Source organism: Spea bombifrons, chromosome 10, assembly GCF_027358695.1.
Source record: "Spea bombifrons isolate aSpeBom1 chromosome 10, aSpeBom1.2.pri, whole genome shotgun sequence".
NCBI classification, from domain to species: Eukaryota; Metazoa; Chordata; class Amphibia; order Anura; family Pelobatidae; genus Spea; species Spea bombifrons.
Genome location: NC_071096.1, coordinates 15,362,535 through 15,379,004, shown reverse-complemented (window position 1 = coordinate 15,379,004; position 16,470 = coordinate 15,362,535). Strand labels below are relative to the sequence as shown.

General features: G+C 40.6%; 2 protein-coding genes across 3 annotated transcripts in view; one reads left to right on the top strand and one right to left on the bottom strand.

Moving 5' to 3' along the window:
• CDC42BPG (CDC42 binding protein kinase gamma) overlaps positions 1-16,164 on the top strand; it is an 82,061-nt gene extending 65,897 nt beyond the window's left edge. For both annotated transcript variants that reach the window (XM_053449415.1, XM_053449414.1), the window contains 10 exons: positions 2,434-2,650; positions 2,934-2,996; positions 3,523-4,116; positions 4,340-4,437; positions 4,703-4,787; positions 5,608-5,728; positions 7,539-7,656; positions 8,129-8,207; positions 13,862-13,947; positions 15,412-16,164. In XM_053449415.1, coding sequence (XP_053305390.1) covers positions 2,434-2,650; positions 2,934-2,996; positions 3,523-4,116; positions 4,340-4,437; positions 4,703-4,787; positions 5,608-5,728; positions 7,539-7,656; positions 8,129-8,207; positions 13,862-13,947; positions 15,412-15,459 — 1,509 coding nt within the window. In that variant the 3' untranslated portion in view covers positions 15,460-16,164. The remainder of the gene's footprint in view (positions 1-2,433; positions 2,651-2,933; positions 2,997-3,522; positions 4,117-4,339; positions 4,438-4,702; positions 4,788-5,607; positions 5,729-7,538; positions 7,657-8,128; positions 8,208-13,861; positions 13,948-15,411) is intronic.
• The window catches only part of SCYL1 (SCY1 like pseudokinase 1), a 37,829-nt gene continuing 37,444 nt past the window's right edge, over positions 16,086-16,470 (bottom strand). Inside the window, exon 19 of the mRNA XM_053449416.1 lies at positions 16,086-16,241. The gene's annotated coding sequence lies outside the window, so the exon portion shown is untranslated. The remainder of the gene's footprint in view (positions 16,242-16,470) is intronic.

Here is a 16,470-nt window from a genome sequence, read left to right as displayed (position 1 = left end):
ATAAGTTTATCTCATTGGACCACAGGACACTGTTCCAGTAATCCATGCTGCTTGTCTTCAGCAAATTGTTTGCGGGCTTTCTTGTGCATCATCTTTAGAAGAGTCTTCCTTCTGGGACGAAAGCCACGCAGACCAGTTTGATGCAGTGTGTGGCGTATGGTCTGAGCACTGACCCCTTCAACCTCTGCAGCAATGCTGGCAGCACTCATACGTCTATTTCTCAAAGACAGACTCTGGGTGTGATGCTGAGCATGTGCACTCAACTTCTTTGGTCGACCATGACGAAGCCTGTTCTGAGTGGAACCTGTCATTTGAAACTACTGTATGGTCTTGCCCACCGTGCTGCAGCTCAGTTTCAGGGTCTTGGCAATCTTCTTATAGCCTAGGCCATCTTTATGTAGGGCAACAATTCTTTTTTTTCAGTGTGAGAGCGATAACATCAAATTTAACACACCTGCTCCCCATTCACACCTGAGACCTTGTAACACTAACGAGTCACATGACACCGGGGAGGTGAAATGGCTATTTTTGTTGCCAAGGTTTAGACATTTAATGGCTCTGTGTTGAGTTATTTTGAGGGGACAGCTCATTTATACTGTTATACAGGCTGTACACTCGCTACTTTACGTTGTAGCTGAGTGTCCTTCACTGTTGTCACATGAAAATATATAATCAGATAATTACAAAAATGTGAGGGGTGTACTAACTTTGTGAGATACTGTATGTGTTTCTTCTGACCCCTCTCATTCTGAGAGCACTGATGAAGATATTGCAGAAGGCCATTGTAATAGCCCCAGACAGGCCAAAGAAGGTCTTCTGTTGCTTGTGTCCACAGAAACTTCCAATTTCTTTTCCCAGACGAGTGGCTCTATTATCCCAGAACCTAGTCTTCCACTAAAAACCACAAATCTTCATATTGTCAACCAAGAAAGACCTTTATCGAGGAGTTTTTTTCTCCTATTCTTATCAAGCATCACGTGGAAGGCTCGTTTCAGAGGTGGCCCTGTCATTAAACCTGATTTAGCAGCTTTTTTGAGTTTGCATTTTCTAAGTCGGTGTGTGATTGGGGTGACATAGCATATTGCTTTTTTCTTGTATATGTACAAGTATTTTTTGCATTCCTTAGTAAACATTCTATAGAGCTTATTGCCCCTAAAAACATGTCCGGTCTGGGTCATAATCTATGGAGGTATAATTCAGTTGCTCTCCCAGAAGCTCTCCACCTTAAGGAAGGAACTACAGCCAGAAAGAGGATAGTATTTTGTCTGTATGGACAAAACAGATCCTCAGGTAACCTTCACTTAGTTTTAGAATGTATCTAATGTACATATGTCAAGCAATTCATTGGCCATTGGATAATAATATATAAAGCGCCAAATAAACGGCATTGACTGTAGATACTCAGATAGGGAGTAGGTTTGTGAATGTAATATAGGAAGGTGGTGGCCTTCCACAGCCTACTCCAAGAGGGACATGATATGCTCTTTATAAACAGATGTTTTAAAGTGGAACTTTCACCATGCTTTTATTGTCCTTTGGTTGTAAATAATAGTAACTTTATCGTTTTATTCTTACTCACCACCTGAAAGCCTCATTATTGCCTTGCATGTTGCACAGTGTTCAGTGTAATCATGTAAATATTTATGACTCAAATAGTCAAATGTCCTTATTCAAGCCATATTTTGTAGCAGAAATATAAAAATGCTTTATTCTTTCGGACAATATTCTGGTTTAGCTTTTCTAATGTCAGTTCAGACAAGAATTGGAGGGCCTTATATGTTAGAACCAGGATTTTAAATTTAATTTTAAAGGTAATAGGGAGCCAGTGGAGGATTTCACAGAGTGGGGAGAAGAGGAGCGGTGTGCAAGGTAAAATAAGCCTAGCAGCAGCAGCAGCATTTAGGACAGACTGCAGAGGAAAGAGTTGAGACAGTGGAATGCCAACCAGAAGAGTATTGCAGTCAAGAATGGAAATTCTAAATGAACCAGTTTTTATGGATTCTTGGGTGAAGAATGGGCCAATGCGAGAAATGTTTTTTCGTTGCAAGCAACAGGTTGTAGCTGGCAAAGTCGGGGGTCTTGATTTTTATTTAACAAAGCAGGGTACATGTACATATTATATATACATATATATGTATAATCCCAGGGTGTAAAGCTTAGTGGAACACACAATGGTGTTTCAAATACTTAACATGGAAATGGCACCATGGTTCATTATAATATATTACCAAACATATGTTGTAAGCTTTGGAATCGTTGTACAAATTCGAGATATCTTCCTACTATATCTTTCTGCTGGTAGGTCTACTTTAATATTAACTGGTGGGAACAGGAAGCTTTTAGTTACTGTGCTGAATATATATTGTTTGTCTGAATAGCATCACTGGATAGAAGGTATAACACTATTATTTATTTATTTATTTTCTCCCATAGGTGGCATTTTCTCAACTTTGGTCTCCACTCACCATGTCCTCACAGCTGCTGCTGGCAGACAATGCAGATGAAATGCAGAAGTGGGTCCAAGTGCTGAATGAGCTTCAGATACTCCTGCGGGACCAGAGACCTCAGGACCGATCGGTCCGTGTGTTAAAGGAGGCATATGATAGTGCCCTTCCTCTTATACGCACAGTCCTCTGTGCGGCAATCATAGGTAATGATTGACAAGAATTCCTTAAAAGGGATGCAAATGTCTCCTACATTGACATGGAGAAGACAGGCAGACTTGCTCCTCTTCATATAACCAGATATCTCTAGTGTCTCTACAACTCCTGAGCATAGAGTAATAAAGGATGCTTTAGGATGACAGCCACAGTGAGGACAAGATGGCCACATTTGCGGACTAAGACTACGCATTTTGAAAGCAGTAGAAATGAAAGTTGCAGATATCCTGTCTTGTCCCAATTGCTTTCTGGAGTATTTAATTTTTCTTACAGATCAGGAAAGAATTTCCCTGGGGACAGAGGAAGGACTTTTTCTGCTTCATGTCAATAAAAATGGTGAGACTTTTATTTTGTTTTTTTATATACTTGTCTGTTGGGAACATGCCTTAGTCAGGGAAGTTGTAGTGCAGCATCAGATGGAGATTGCATGTTGTCTATCACAGCTTTATGCGGACAGCTGCAGGTTAAGGAAAAAGACTAACCCTAAACGTTCCTCTTGTTAAACCTAGCTATTCGGTGGCCTCCTCACTGCATCAGAACCAATACTTCAGTTTCCCCTACTACTATGGCAGGTTGCCTGGTTGTGCTGGGTCAGGTGGGACTCTTTTGTAGTAATTTTGCCTGACTAGGATGAACACCCAGCTCTGTGTTTGACATCAGTTCTATTTGACAGAAATACTTTTGCCATTCATGAATGCAACAATCTCTGTGCAAAGCATAACATGCACTACATGGCTCTTTAATCTATTATTTAATCTAGCATTTTACTCCTGTACCCCTTTTGTTGTTTCATGTAAAATTAAATTCCACAAATCTGGAACTTTTTCCCCTAATATATATATTATATTTTTTATTTTTTTAGAAATCACCCAACTGGGAGAATGTAAGAGAGTGTTGTCCATGCGTTCTGTGCCAGAAGCTCAGCAGCTTGTTGTCCTTTGTGGTAAAAGCCACAGTATCCGTCTTTTCTCCTGGGATATCCTTCTCTTACCAGACTCTGCAGGTTTGAAAGTTCCTGAGGCCAGGGGTTGCCAGGCTCTTACGTCTGGCTTGGTGTGTCAAGGATCTTGTGCCATACTATGCTCTGCTTCCAAACGGCAAGTCATCTGCTTCCAGCTAACCAACCGAAAGGGCCTTCCTCGCCGTATGAAAGAGTTCCAAGCTCCTGGAGTGGTGCAGTGCATGGACATCTTGGGGGAACGTCTCTGTGTTGGTTACACTGGGGGTTTTTCCCTCTACCCACTTCTCAATGAAGGAGCTCCACTACATCTGCCCATTCCTGACGAACTCAAGCTGACCTTCCTGATACAGGCACTGCCTGATGCGCTCTGTGCGGCGAGAGTGACTCTCAGTGAATACCTTCTATGTTTTTCTGTTTTTGGCGTTTTTGTGGATGCTCAAGGAAAGAAATCACGACAACAGGAGATTATGTGGCCTGCACCTCCTCTGGGCATTTGTAAGTTATTGATTTAATTCCTTAAAAAAATAAATAAATAAATAATGGCCTTTATGAATTTAGTTAATGTAACCTTGGATATTTTTTACTGCTATAAAGCTATGCCAATCTAGAGGAAACCAAGGATGATAAACTGGGAGATCACCAGTGAAATAAGTGCTATACTTTTGTAGGTTTATATTTTGTGGGACTAGATTGTTAATCAGTGGTATGTCCTCTGCAGCATACACAGCTCCTCATCTCACAGTTTTCAGCGAGAATGCAGTGGACATTTTTGATGTACGGAAGAGTGAGTGGATACAGACTGTACCTCTGAAAAAGGTAAGAGGAGGATTATTGTGTTTTTTGGGTCAGATCTATCCTTCTTGTAACTTATTCCCACCCCATATTAATACCCTGAATAGTAACTAATAACAATGCTTTGGAAAGGCTGTAAATGGGGTGTTTTTACAGATAAATTCACATTTAAATGTATAGATTAAGTGGACTTCATTTGAAACTACACATTGTTGGTTTTAACGGGCATATTTTAGTAGGACATTTATCTATAGACGTTTATAATTAATGTTGGTTATTTTTAATCCAGGTTCGCCCTCTGAATTATGAAGGGTCCCTTTGTGTTTTCGGGAGTGAAAAAATGCGCTTAGTGTACCTGCGTAATAAACTTGATGGTTAGTACCACAGCTTTCACATAATCATAGCCATTAAAACCTGGTCATCTGGCTTTTTATTTGACCTCTGGTTTGTCAACATACCATTAACTAACTGTAGCAACCCGTCTAGGTTGCAGTGTACTAATCAGGTAAGTCAAACATATCTTTTAATGCCACCTCATCCAAGTAAGTGAAAGGAACATTAATGCCCCAAACCTCTCAGACAATAAGGAAAATCCCCTTACTGAACATATTTTATTAAAAGTTAAAGCTTCTTTTTTTAAAAAAAAAAAAATAGGGATAAAACACAAACAATTACCAAGTAGGTGAAAGTAACAGTATTTTTGAGAAGGCTACTGTTGGTATGATGTTCTTATTGTGAAATCTTGTGTAGCTTTATGCCATGTGTAACGGGCACATGTCTTCCAAAAACTTCCACTTTTGACTCATCGATCCACAGAATATTAACCCAAAAATCTTGGGGGTAATTGATGTTTTTTCACAGATGTAAGAAGAGCCTTTGTATGGTTTTTGGTCAGCAATTCTCCCTCTTTCTTTCTTTCTAATCATAAACACCAACTTAACATGTTAGTTGGGTTCCTTTGTGTCCTCCTGGATGCCGTAGATGCACTGTTGGAGGAATTTTGGTAGGCTGGCCTCTTGGGTCTACATTTTTGTTTACTCTGGTAACCTTTGTCTAATATTAAAATTAGTTTCATGATCTGAAACATTTAAGTGTGACAAATATGCAAAAATAGAAGAAACTTTTTTGAGGGGGAGGGTGGGTATTGGGAGTTGTGCAAAATATTAACTACAGCCATTTTGTTTTTACATTCAGATCATGATGAGTTTGATGTGCCAGAAACATCAGATAACAGCAGAAGACAGATGCTGAAGACTAAAAGCAAGAGACATTTCTCCTTCCGAATCTCTGATGAAGAGCGTCAGCAGCAGAGGAGGTAAGAACTAAAGGGTAATTTCAAAAGAATCAGCCAACTCTAAAAGGTATTTATTGGAAAAGCTAAGTAAGAGGCTGATATTATTTATAGCATGTGTAACAAATACTGTAAGGTGCTGCAAGGGTTGTGATAAAACATTGTCTACTCTAAAGGTTGGTGAGATATCGCATGAGAATCAGTGGAGAGGGATGAAAACAATCATCATTACAGCTCTTAGTAGAAAACCCATAACTGGAAAGACATGCACATTAGAAGGCCAGTAAAACATAGCTAATAAGAAAGAGGGGTTTAAGGATAATTGCTCTGTAATTTTGGCATTGCAAAGCAGTGTGTGTATATACGGTATCAGACTTACAGAGAAGGAAAAAATTATTTGATTTTGTACGTTTGCCCACTGACAAAGACATGATCAGTCTATAATTTTAATAGTAGGTTTATTTGAACAGTGAGAGACAGAATAACAACAACAAAATCCAGAATAAATTGATTTGCATTTTACTCAGTGACATAAGTATTTGACCCCTCTGCAAAACATGACTTAGTACTTGGTGGCAAAACCCTTGTTGGCAATGACAGAGGTCAGACGTTTCTTGTAGTTGGCCACCAGGTTTGCACACATCTCAGGAAGGATTTTGTCCCACTCCTCTTTGTAGATCCTCTCCAAGTTATTAAGGTTTCGAGGCTGACGTTTGGCAACTCGAACCTTCAGCTCCCTCCACAGATTTTCTATGGGGTTAAGGTCTGGAGACTAGGCCACTCCAGGACCTTCATGTGCTTCTTCTTGGGCCACTCCTTTGTTGCCTTGGCTGTGTGTTTTGGGTCATTGTCATGCTGGAATACTCATCCATGACCCATTTTCAATGCTTTGGCTGAGGGAAGGAGGTTCTCACCCAAGATTTGACGGTACCCCGATCCATCATCCCTTGATGTGGTGAAGTTGTCCTGTCCCCTTAGCAGCAAAACACCCGCAAAGCATAATGCTTCCACCTCCATGTTTGACGGTGGGGATGATGTTCTTGGGGTCATAGGCAGCATTACTCCTCCTCCAAACGCGGCGAGTGGAGTTGATGCCAAATAGCTCGATTTTGGTCTCATCTGACCACAGCACTTTCAGATGTTCATTGGCAAACTTCAAACGGGCCTGTACATGTGCTTTCTTGAGCAGGGGGACCATGTGGGCGCTGCAAGATTTCAGTTCTACACGTGTGTTACCAATTGTTTACTCTGTGACTATGGTCCCAGCTGCCTTGAGATCATTGACAAAATCCCCGCGTGTAGTTCTGGGCTGATTCCTCAATGTTCTCATGATCATTGAAACTCCACGAGGTGAGATCTTGCATGGAGCCCCAGACCAAGGGACATTGACAGTTATTTTGTGTTTCTTCCAGTTGCGAATAATCGCACCAACTGTTGCTAAATTCTCACCAAGCTGCTTGGCAATGGTCTTGTAGCCCATTCCAGCCTTGTTTAGGTCTACAATCCTTGGACAGCTCTTTGGTCTTGGCCATGGTGGAGAGTTTGGAATCTGATTGATTGCTTCTGTGGACAGAAGCAATCCCTTTAAGAGAGTGCTCCTAATCTCAGCTCGTTACCTGTATAAAAGACACCTGGGAGCCAGACATCTTGCTGATTGATAGAGGATAAAATACTTATTTCACTGAGTAAAATGCAAATCAATTTTTTTCCTTCACTGTACCTGCTATAGACATTGTCATCCACATATTTATGGATCACTAGTCCAGTTTAAACCTGCCAATTGTTGCTAATCATCATTAGGACTTAATATCTATTTTTGTTTGTGATGCCACAGGGTAATGATGAAAAACCCACAGATGAGGTCAAAGTTGATTTCAAACCCCAAAAATTTTAACCATTTAGTTCATGTGGGACCTGGAGATGGAAAACATCAACTGAAAGACTTGCCGGCAGTAAGTATCCTGTCAACTGGGAGGAATGAGTATGCCTTACTTGCAAAAATCATGTTTCAACTGATGACTACAAATGTACTGGACCTTTACAGTATTTGTCCTGAATACTAGAAGGAAAAAACATGCTGACTGCCCCACAGTTCCCTGCAGAATACCCTAGTACAGTGCTCCTCAAGGCACACCTAACAGACACACCTGAAAAAATACCTAAATGCTGGACTAAGGTGTTGCAAATTTAAAACACAAAAACACAAACACCTTAGACACACCTGAGTAATACCTAAATCCTGGACCGCAAGATAAGGTATGCCTTGAGGAGAGGGTTGAGGAGTACTGCCCTAGTACACCTGTTACACAAAAGTATATTAATCAACCATCCCATGGCCTTGCAATAGATAAAAACACAAATAAAATCCATGAAGAAAATGGACAAAGATATGATATGGTTTTGATATTAACGTTGCTTTGCCAGGCTCAAGAGGAGAAGAGGAGAAATAGTGGGCAAGAAATGGCTTCACCAGGAAGACCCCTATCATCCAGTAGTGACCAAGGTAAAATAAGCATGAGCTATCTAGACAGGAGGTAGCTCATATATGACATTCCTGATACCTGATGTATGTATTATGAGAGAGCGGTCTGCAGCAGAGCCTTGTGCAGGACTGTTTTCTTAATCCCGCCCGCTTCTGCAACGTGTGTGTTGCACTCCTGCCCCCTCCCACAACATGTGTGTTAAAACCCGCTCCGGCACGCTTCTATTCCAATACATTTATTTACAGTTAATGGGGACTTACAAAAATCTGCCTGAAATGGGCCTGCTCCAAGGCGGGCTGGGTGTCTAATATCAACCTGTCCTCAGCTAAGCGCTGCAAGCATGATGACCCGCAGGTATATTGTATGACCACCTGCTCCTGCTCACAACACACAGAATAAGTTCCTGGGTCCATATCGCTGTGGTAAGTGTGCACAATTGGTCTCTCTGGAAGCTGAGGTTGGTGCTCTGAAGAGGCACATTGAAACACAGAGAGATTGACAGGAGTCTCTTGCTTACTGAGTCAGAAGGGAGTCAGACACATAGCTGGATAACAGTAAGACGTGGTTGCAGTGGGGGAGGGAAGAGGAGGAGGGAAGTTTCTCCATCCCAACAAATTTGCCCATTTAAGTGAGCATGTTGGGGAGGCAGACTCAGAGGTAAGCTTTCCGGAAAAAGCTGTTCTCTCTAACAGCCACGAGAGCAGCTCATCCAGTGTGCAGGGGATCCGAAAGGAAGGAAAGCCCAGGCAGGTTGTGGTGGTAGGGGATTCAATAATTACGAAAACAGACAGGGTAATCTGTAGCTCTGATCGCAGCAACCGAACGGTTTGCTGTCTCCTGGGTGCCCGGGTTCGGCATGTTGCGGACAGAGTTAATATATTATTGGGAGGGGCTGGCGAGAATCCAGCTGTCTTGGTGCGCATTGGCACCAATGACATAGTAAGAGGAAGATGGAGTGTCCTAAAAGGTATTTTTAGAGAGTAAGATTGAAAAAAGGACCTCCAAGGTAGTATTCTTAGAGATACTACCTGTGCCATGCGCTACACCATAAAGGCAGCGGGAGATTAGGCAGCTAAATGCATGGCTGAAGTCTTGGTGTAAGAAGGAGGGCTTTGGGTTTTTAGAGCACTGGGTTGATTTTTCTTTGGGGTACGATCTCTATAGTCGTGATGGATTCCACCTAAATGCAAGAGGGTCCAATGTGCTTGGGGAGAGAACGGCTAGACGGTTGGAGGAGATTTTAAATTAGTAATGAAGAGGGGAATAAATACCAGGCTAGACAATTTACTTAGTAACCAGTAATCTGGGGGCTTGGTCTACACAGATAATAGGGAGAAGCATATATTCCCCCCCCCAAAATAAGGACAGAAAGCAATTGCAGCATTATTGTTAAATTACAAGCTAAAGGTCATATCTACAAATGCTCGCAGTTTAGGGAATAAGATCCACTAACTTGTAACAGTTGTGGCAACTGAGAATGTTGATATAGTGGCTGTTACTGAAACATGGTATAATGAGAAAAATGACTCGGAGATATCAATACCGGGGTACTCTTTATACAGAAAGGGCAAGAAAGGGGGAGGGGTGGCCCTATATGTGAAAAATAACATAAAATCTATTTTAACACAAGTTGGTGAGGAGAACATAGTCAGTTTGGGTTACAGTACAGTTTGGCAAAAGTAAAGTAACTCGTGAATGTGTGATTTATAGACCCCAAGGACAAAAAAGTGAAGGGGGATGTTATCATCATGGGTGACTTTAATCTCCCTGATGTGAACTGGATAACAAAAGTATCTGGTTGTGCCCGGAGTGCAGATATTCTGAACTCCCTACTGGGATTATCTTTAAAACAAGTAGTTAAGGAACCAACTCGTAAGGAGGCCATATTGGATATAGTGTTCACACATGGAGATTGTATTAGGCTGGTCAGTAAGAGTAATAAATTAAAGAAACTGCTGTGGTACTCTGCAGAAGTGGCCAAAATAGTAAAAGACAAGAAGTTAGCCTTTAGTAATTACAAAAATACCCAAAGTGAGGAAGATAGACATATCTAAAAAATTAGGCAGACAGAAGCAAAGAAAGTTATAAGAGCTGTTAAATCACACGCGGAAGAGAGAATTGACCTGTCAGTAAAAAGGGAGGTAAAACATTTTTTAGATATCTAAATGAGAAAAGAAAAGTAAAACAAGGATTAGTTAGATTAAAAACAAAAGAAGGAATGTATAGAAGAGGATAAAGGTCTAGCTGACTGCCTCAATGAATATTTCGTTTCAGTTTTTACAAATAAAAATGAGGGAATGGAACCTCAATTGGGAAAAAAGACTGGGTCATTTGAAATATGTGAGTTTATTGAAGTAGAACCTCTGCCTCGATAAACTTACATATTTCAAATGCTCCAGTCAAATAAGTCGATGGGGCCTGATGGGATACACCCCAAGTTTTTAAAAGAGCTTGGTGGTTTACTAGCAAAACCATTAAGTGATTTATTTAACAAATCATTGGTAACGGGAGTCATCCCAGGGGATTGGAAATTAGCAAATGTCGTGCCCGTTCACAAAAAGGCAATAGGGAGGAGTCTGGTAACTATAGGCCAGTAAGTCTTACATCTGTAGTGGGGAAATTAAAGGAAACCATGTTAACCCCTTCAATCCCAGGGGGGTTTTTGGTACCTCAAAGCGATTATTCTCTTTTCCTGTGAATAGTATACCCACTATTGTTTTTTCAAGGAGAGATAGAGCTTTCGTTTGATACCATTGTTGGATGATTAGCTGAAAATTTAGGATGAGAAATTTAGTAAAAACTAGCAAAAATTTGAAAAAAAAAACAAATTTTTTTTAAATGTTCTCTCTGAATCCGCACAAAATTAAGTGATGGAAAATCCCCTCCAAGGTTATCAATTCAGGTGTCCTGATTTCAGAAATACCTAATTTATATAGATTTTCCTTACTTTCCCAGCACCAGGGAGCATACTATAAGGTGTACATTTTTTGTATTATTTTTTTATTTAATTTTTGGGAGTTGTAAACGGGGGCAGGAGGGTTATACTGGCTAGATGTTATGCTAGGGCAATGGGATGTAAGGTTTTTTTAATTTTTTATTTTATCTTTTTTATATATATATATTTTTTTATTTTAAAAAAAAAACAAATTTTTTTTTATACCGTATTGGCTCGAATATAGGCCGCACTTTTTTCCCCCACTTTAAGTCTTTATATTCCCCCCCTATATTCGGGGTCTGCATTTTACCTCTGCCCCCCCCCCCGGACTTACCGGAGCAGACTCCCGGGTGTCTTGCGGGGCCGGCGGGGGACATCTACGCAATACAACTTCCGGTTGTATTGTATTCCGGAAGTTGTATTGCGTAGATGTCCCCCGCCGGCCCCGCAAGACACCCGGGAGTCTGCTCCGGTAAGTCGGGGGGGGCAGAGGAGGACAGTGGCAGCATATCTCGGGGGGGGGGAGGACAGTGGTAGCATATCTCGGGGAGGGAGGACAGTGGTAGCATATCTCGGGGGGGGACAGTGGTAGCATATCTCGGGGAGGGAGGACAGTGGCAGCATATCGGGGGGGGGGACAGAGTGTCAGCATGTTTTTTTTGGTGCTTTTTTTAAAGAAAAAAACTTTTTCTTTAAAAAAGCACCAAACTTTTAGGGTGCGGCCTATATCCGAGCCAATACGGTATATTTTTTTCACTTTTTTTATTATTTATATTATTATTTTAATGATTTTTTTATTATTTTTTTAAATGAATTAACTTTTTTTTTTTCTGCTTCTCCGTTTCAGGACGGGAGGGGGGGTGAGAGACATGGTTTCTCACTCCCCTCCACGTGATCCCCCTGCACCGATCACACTGTGATCTCTATGCAGGTCCTCACAGACGTGAGTTCCTCCGATGAACTTCCGAGTTACGTCAGCAGTGACGCAACCCGGAAGGGAATGCCCGATCGCGCGATCGGCCAGTTTGAAACGTAACAGCTTTCCGGCTTTCATGCTGTCAGTGGGGTGTCCAGGCTGTCAAACGACAGCCTGATCTCCCGTGCAGTGGCAGGGATGTGTCCCTGACGCTGCAAGAAGGGCTGAACGTACTGGGATGTCCATAGGGGTTTCTTAATAGGCGTTTTTTGGACGTCCCGGTACGTCCATAGGGGATTGAAGGGGTTAAAGGAAAGGATTGTTGAACATGTGAAGTCATGTGGGTTTCAAGATAAAAAAAAAAAAAAACATGGGTTTACCTTGGGTTTACCTCAGGAAGATCATGCCAAACGAATCTTATTGATTTTTTTGATTGGGTGACCAAAGTAATTGATCAAAGTAGTGCAGTAGACTGCATATCTGGATTTCAGTAAGGCTTTTGACACTATCCCGCATAGAAGACTTTGAGTTTAGATCCCAATATTGTTGAATGGATTAGGCAGTGGCTGAGTGACAGACAACAGAGGGTTGTAGTCAATGGCGTATATTCAGAGCAAGGTCTTGTTACCAGTGGGATACCCCAGGGATCTGTACTTGGACCCTTTCTCTTTAATATTTTTATTGGAAAAGGTATGTCTTTTTGCTGACGACACAAACATTTGCAACAGGGTTGATGTTCCTGGAGGGAGAAGCCAAATGGCAAATGATTTAGGTAAACTGGAAAAATGGCCAGAGCTGTGGCAACTGGCATTTAATGTGGATAAACGCAAAGTAACGCATCTAGGGCATAAAAACCCAAGGGCAGAGCATAGAATATTTGATACTGTCCTAACCTCAAACTGCGAGAAAAGGGATTTAGGGGTAATTACTTCTGAGGATTTAAAGGTAGGTAGACAATGCAATAGAGCGGCAGGTAATGCTAGCAGGATGCTTGGTTGTATAGTGTATTGTGTACAGTACTGGAGACCGTATCTCCAAAAGGATATAGATATGTTGGAGAAAGTTCAGAGAAGGGCTACTAAAATGGTTCATGGACTTACCGGGACAGGTTAAAGGAGCTTAACATATATAGCCTGGAAGAAAGACGGGACGGGGGGGGATATGATAGAAACATTTAAACACTTACAGGAAATCAACAAGATAAAGGAAGAGAGTTTATTTCAAAAGAGAAATACTATGACCACATAATCATTAGCTAGAGGGGCAAAGGTTTAACGGTAACATCAGGAAATTTTACTTTACGGAATGGGTAGTGGGCGCATGGAATAGTCTTCCAGCAGAAGTTGTTGATGTTAACACAGTAAAGACATTTAAGCAAGCATGGGATAGGCATAAGGCCAGGTACTAAGGAAAGTACTCAGAGGTTGGGCAGACTGGACGGGCCTAATGGTTCTTATCTCCTGTAACATTCTATGTTTCTATGTTGTAGCGGTTGCATATACATGCTATAATAAACAATTTTCAATATCAGAAATGTGTAATTATATCACACTGGCAGTAATATATAGGTCTTGCATGAAATGAACATGTCCTGCACATTTGCAACTTCACATGCATACTAGCCTTTCATCTAAATGTGTGTTTATGTCAGGATGATAATATAATACTCCTGCCACAACATAATCAATAACTTTTTAGCAGGATAAGATGTTAGATAGTTGATGATGTACTAGATTAAATAAGCATTGTGGCAGTTCTGTATCACTGGTTTTGATGATCTCCTCAATAACTTTTTTTTATTATTATTTTTTAAAACCTTGTAGCAAAGAGAAGTTCCTGCAGTTCTCAGTCAGAGGAGTCACTATATTCTCATCAGACATTGATCCCCGCATCAGACATGCTAAGTGAAGTAAGTATTTGATTCTGTGTATTGCCTAATTCCTATTAATGTTCTTCCAGTCAGAGTCCTGAAAGTCCACACCAAACGCTAATGGTATATAGATATTATCCAAAGCACAGGGCAGATTTTTTTTATGCATGATACTGTGGCTTTTATTTGAGGTTATGTTGGCAAGGGATCTGTGCTTCTACCTTATTATCCTTAGTAGCACTTTCTTAAGCATTTGTATTCCCATGCATGTCCTGAAGGTGCCATACATGCTAGGGATAAAATGCAACTCGTCTGCTCCATTATTTCACTCGATTTCACTCGAGCTGCCCCATATATCTGGAATCTACTCCCAAGGAACCTTCAGCATTCACCCCTCCCTCCCAACATTCAAGAAACATCTAAAAAACCACTTTTTCAGAGAAGCCGCACCATCTTAGTTGCTAGAACTTCCTTGTCATTGATACAACCACCACACTACCTCTCACCCTTTCTCTATGCCTTATGTTTCTTACCCCATTCCCTCAAGATTGTAAGCTTGCAAGCAGGGCTCTCTCCACCTAATGTATCGATTTGTCTTAGTCTGTCAATTCTTGTCTTGTCATATCCCTTGAATATATGTATTGTATTAAGCGCTGTGTAAACTGTTGGCGCTATATAAATAAAAGATAATAGTTGCTCTGGGCCCTGCAGGGAGAGCGCGGAGTGAGCCCGCGGGCTGTTTTTGGCCATTAACCCTTTTCACGTCCACATTGCCCTTAACGTCACAGTGAGAGCCTCTTGTGTTGTGTTAGTTTTCGGGGTCCGTGACAGTCTCTTCTTTCTTATTGGCCATTGATTACTCCCTCCCGCACAAACTGGATCACTCATAAATCCCTGCTGATTCAGGTAGCGTTTAGGCCCTGACAAAACGGTTAAAGCGAAACGTGTGCCGGGCAGTCTTTTGTATCTCCTCTGTCATTTGTCTGTTACCACCTTATATAATTATAAATTTTTCGATTACACTCTGTTTGAAAGTGCGATTTTTAACATCCATTTACAACCCAGCGCTGAAGTGCAGTTTGATGTCCGGTACCTAGTTGTTTTATTACTTTATTTATGTGGGGTGCATGACATCATACTGCTATTGATGAAGGTATTTAGTCCTATTGGTATTTATTGGAATCTACATCTACTTTTTTGAGGAGTTATTGGAGATATAGTGTGTGCTTTTTAATGATACTTTTTTTTTAACTACTAAAGGTAACTTGTTGCAGTTTAGCACCAATCGTTACCAGTTACATTTAGCAACATGCACTTTGTTTTGTATCTTCCACTTGTGTGTGGGTGTGTTTGATAGCCTTGTTATCAGGAAGGTTATTTGATTTTACATTTTTTTATTATAGATTATAGATTTATATTATTTTGGTTTCTCTTTGTTTTTAAGCTGATCTGTCAATTATTTCTAATTACAGCTGGCTTGTAACCCTGTCACTTTCTTTTTAGATTTCTGATCACACCGGTTTCCTAAACCTTTCCAACCCTTCCTCATAAAACAAGACGGCAGAATTGATGTCCTCTCACTCCAGCCATTATGATTTCAAAGGGGGCAAGAGATCTTATACGAAGTTGACAGCCAATCATTGCCACGCAATCATTTGCATGGGAAAACGTCAAGATGTGATGTGATATTCTGACATTCTATGGCTCCAGAAAATTCACAAGACATTTTATGAACATATGGTGTCTAACTTTCCATCGACTTGCATTTAAACAGGCACCATTAACTAGCTATTTTAATAGTGACCTAATCGCCTCCTTTTATCCTTCCTTAGCATGTTAGCAAGCAGCTCACTCGGAGGGCATTACAGACTGTCTGATCATGGAAAGGATGATTGATTTACACTGACTATCCAGTGTTTTGGTTTACAGTATGTATGTTTTTAAAGTTATTATATTTGCAATATCTAACATTTTAGTAAATATGGACCACAGACACTAACATTTGTATTTCCTTCCCCTAGTAAGATATCTTACAAACAGCAGTTACATAAAAGAAAAAAATACGCCTTAACATTTTTACTGGGGAAAGATCTCGTTTGAACTATAACTGTGTAATAATTTTGTACCTTAAGCCGCAAGCCAATGTGTGTGTTTTAACTTCCAAATACAAGAAACTATTTGTGGTTTGGAAAATTATTTTATTCCTTTGCTGTTAATGTACAGCATCTTATAACATTAAAAAATATACAGCATAAATATTATGAAACCTTCGACCTTCTTCTCTCTCGCCTTGATGTAAAATGTCACAGTTTGCTAGTGGGTGAGTTTATGTCCTGTAAAATATATAAAATGAATACATAGGTCAGTCTTTCAAATCAATGCTGTCCCAGCCTTTGAATGAGCATAGAGTACAAAGAAGAAATAGCTGGGAATTGACATAACTTTAGGATTGGTAAACACATCACCGAAGCACTGTTATCTTCTAGCAACTGTCTGATACTTTAGCCTAGAAAGCATATGTATTTTATTTCAGCATTACACATACACATCAGAGCCATCTTG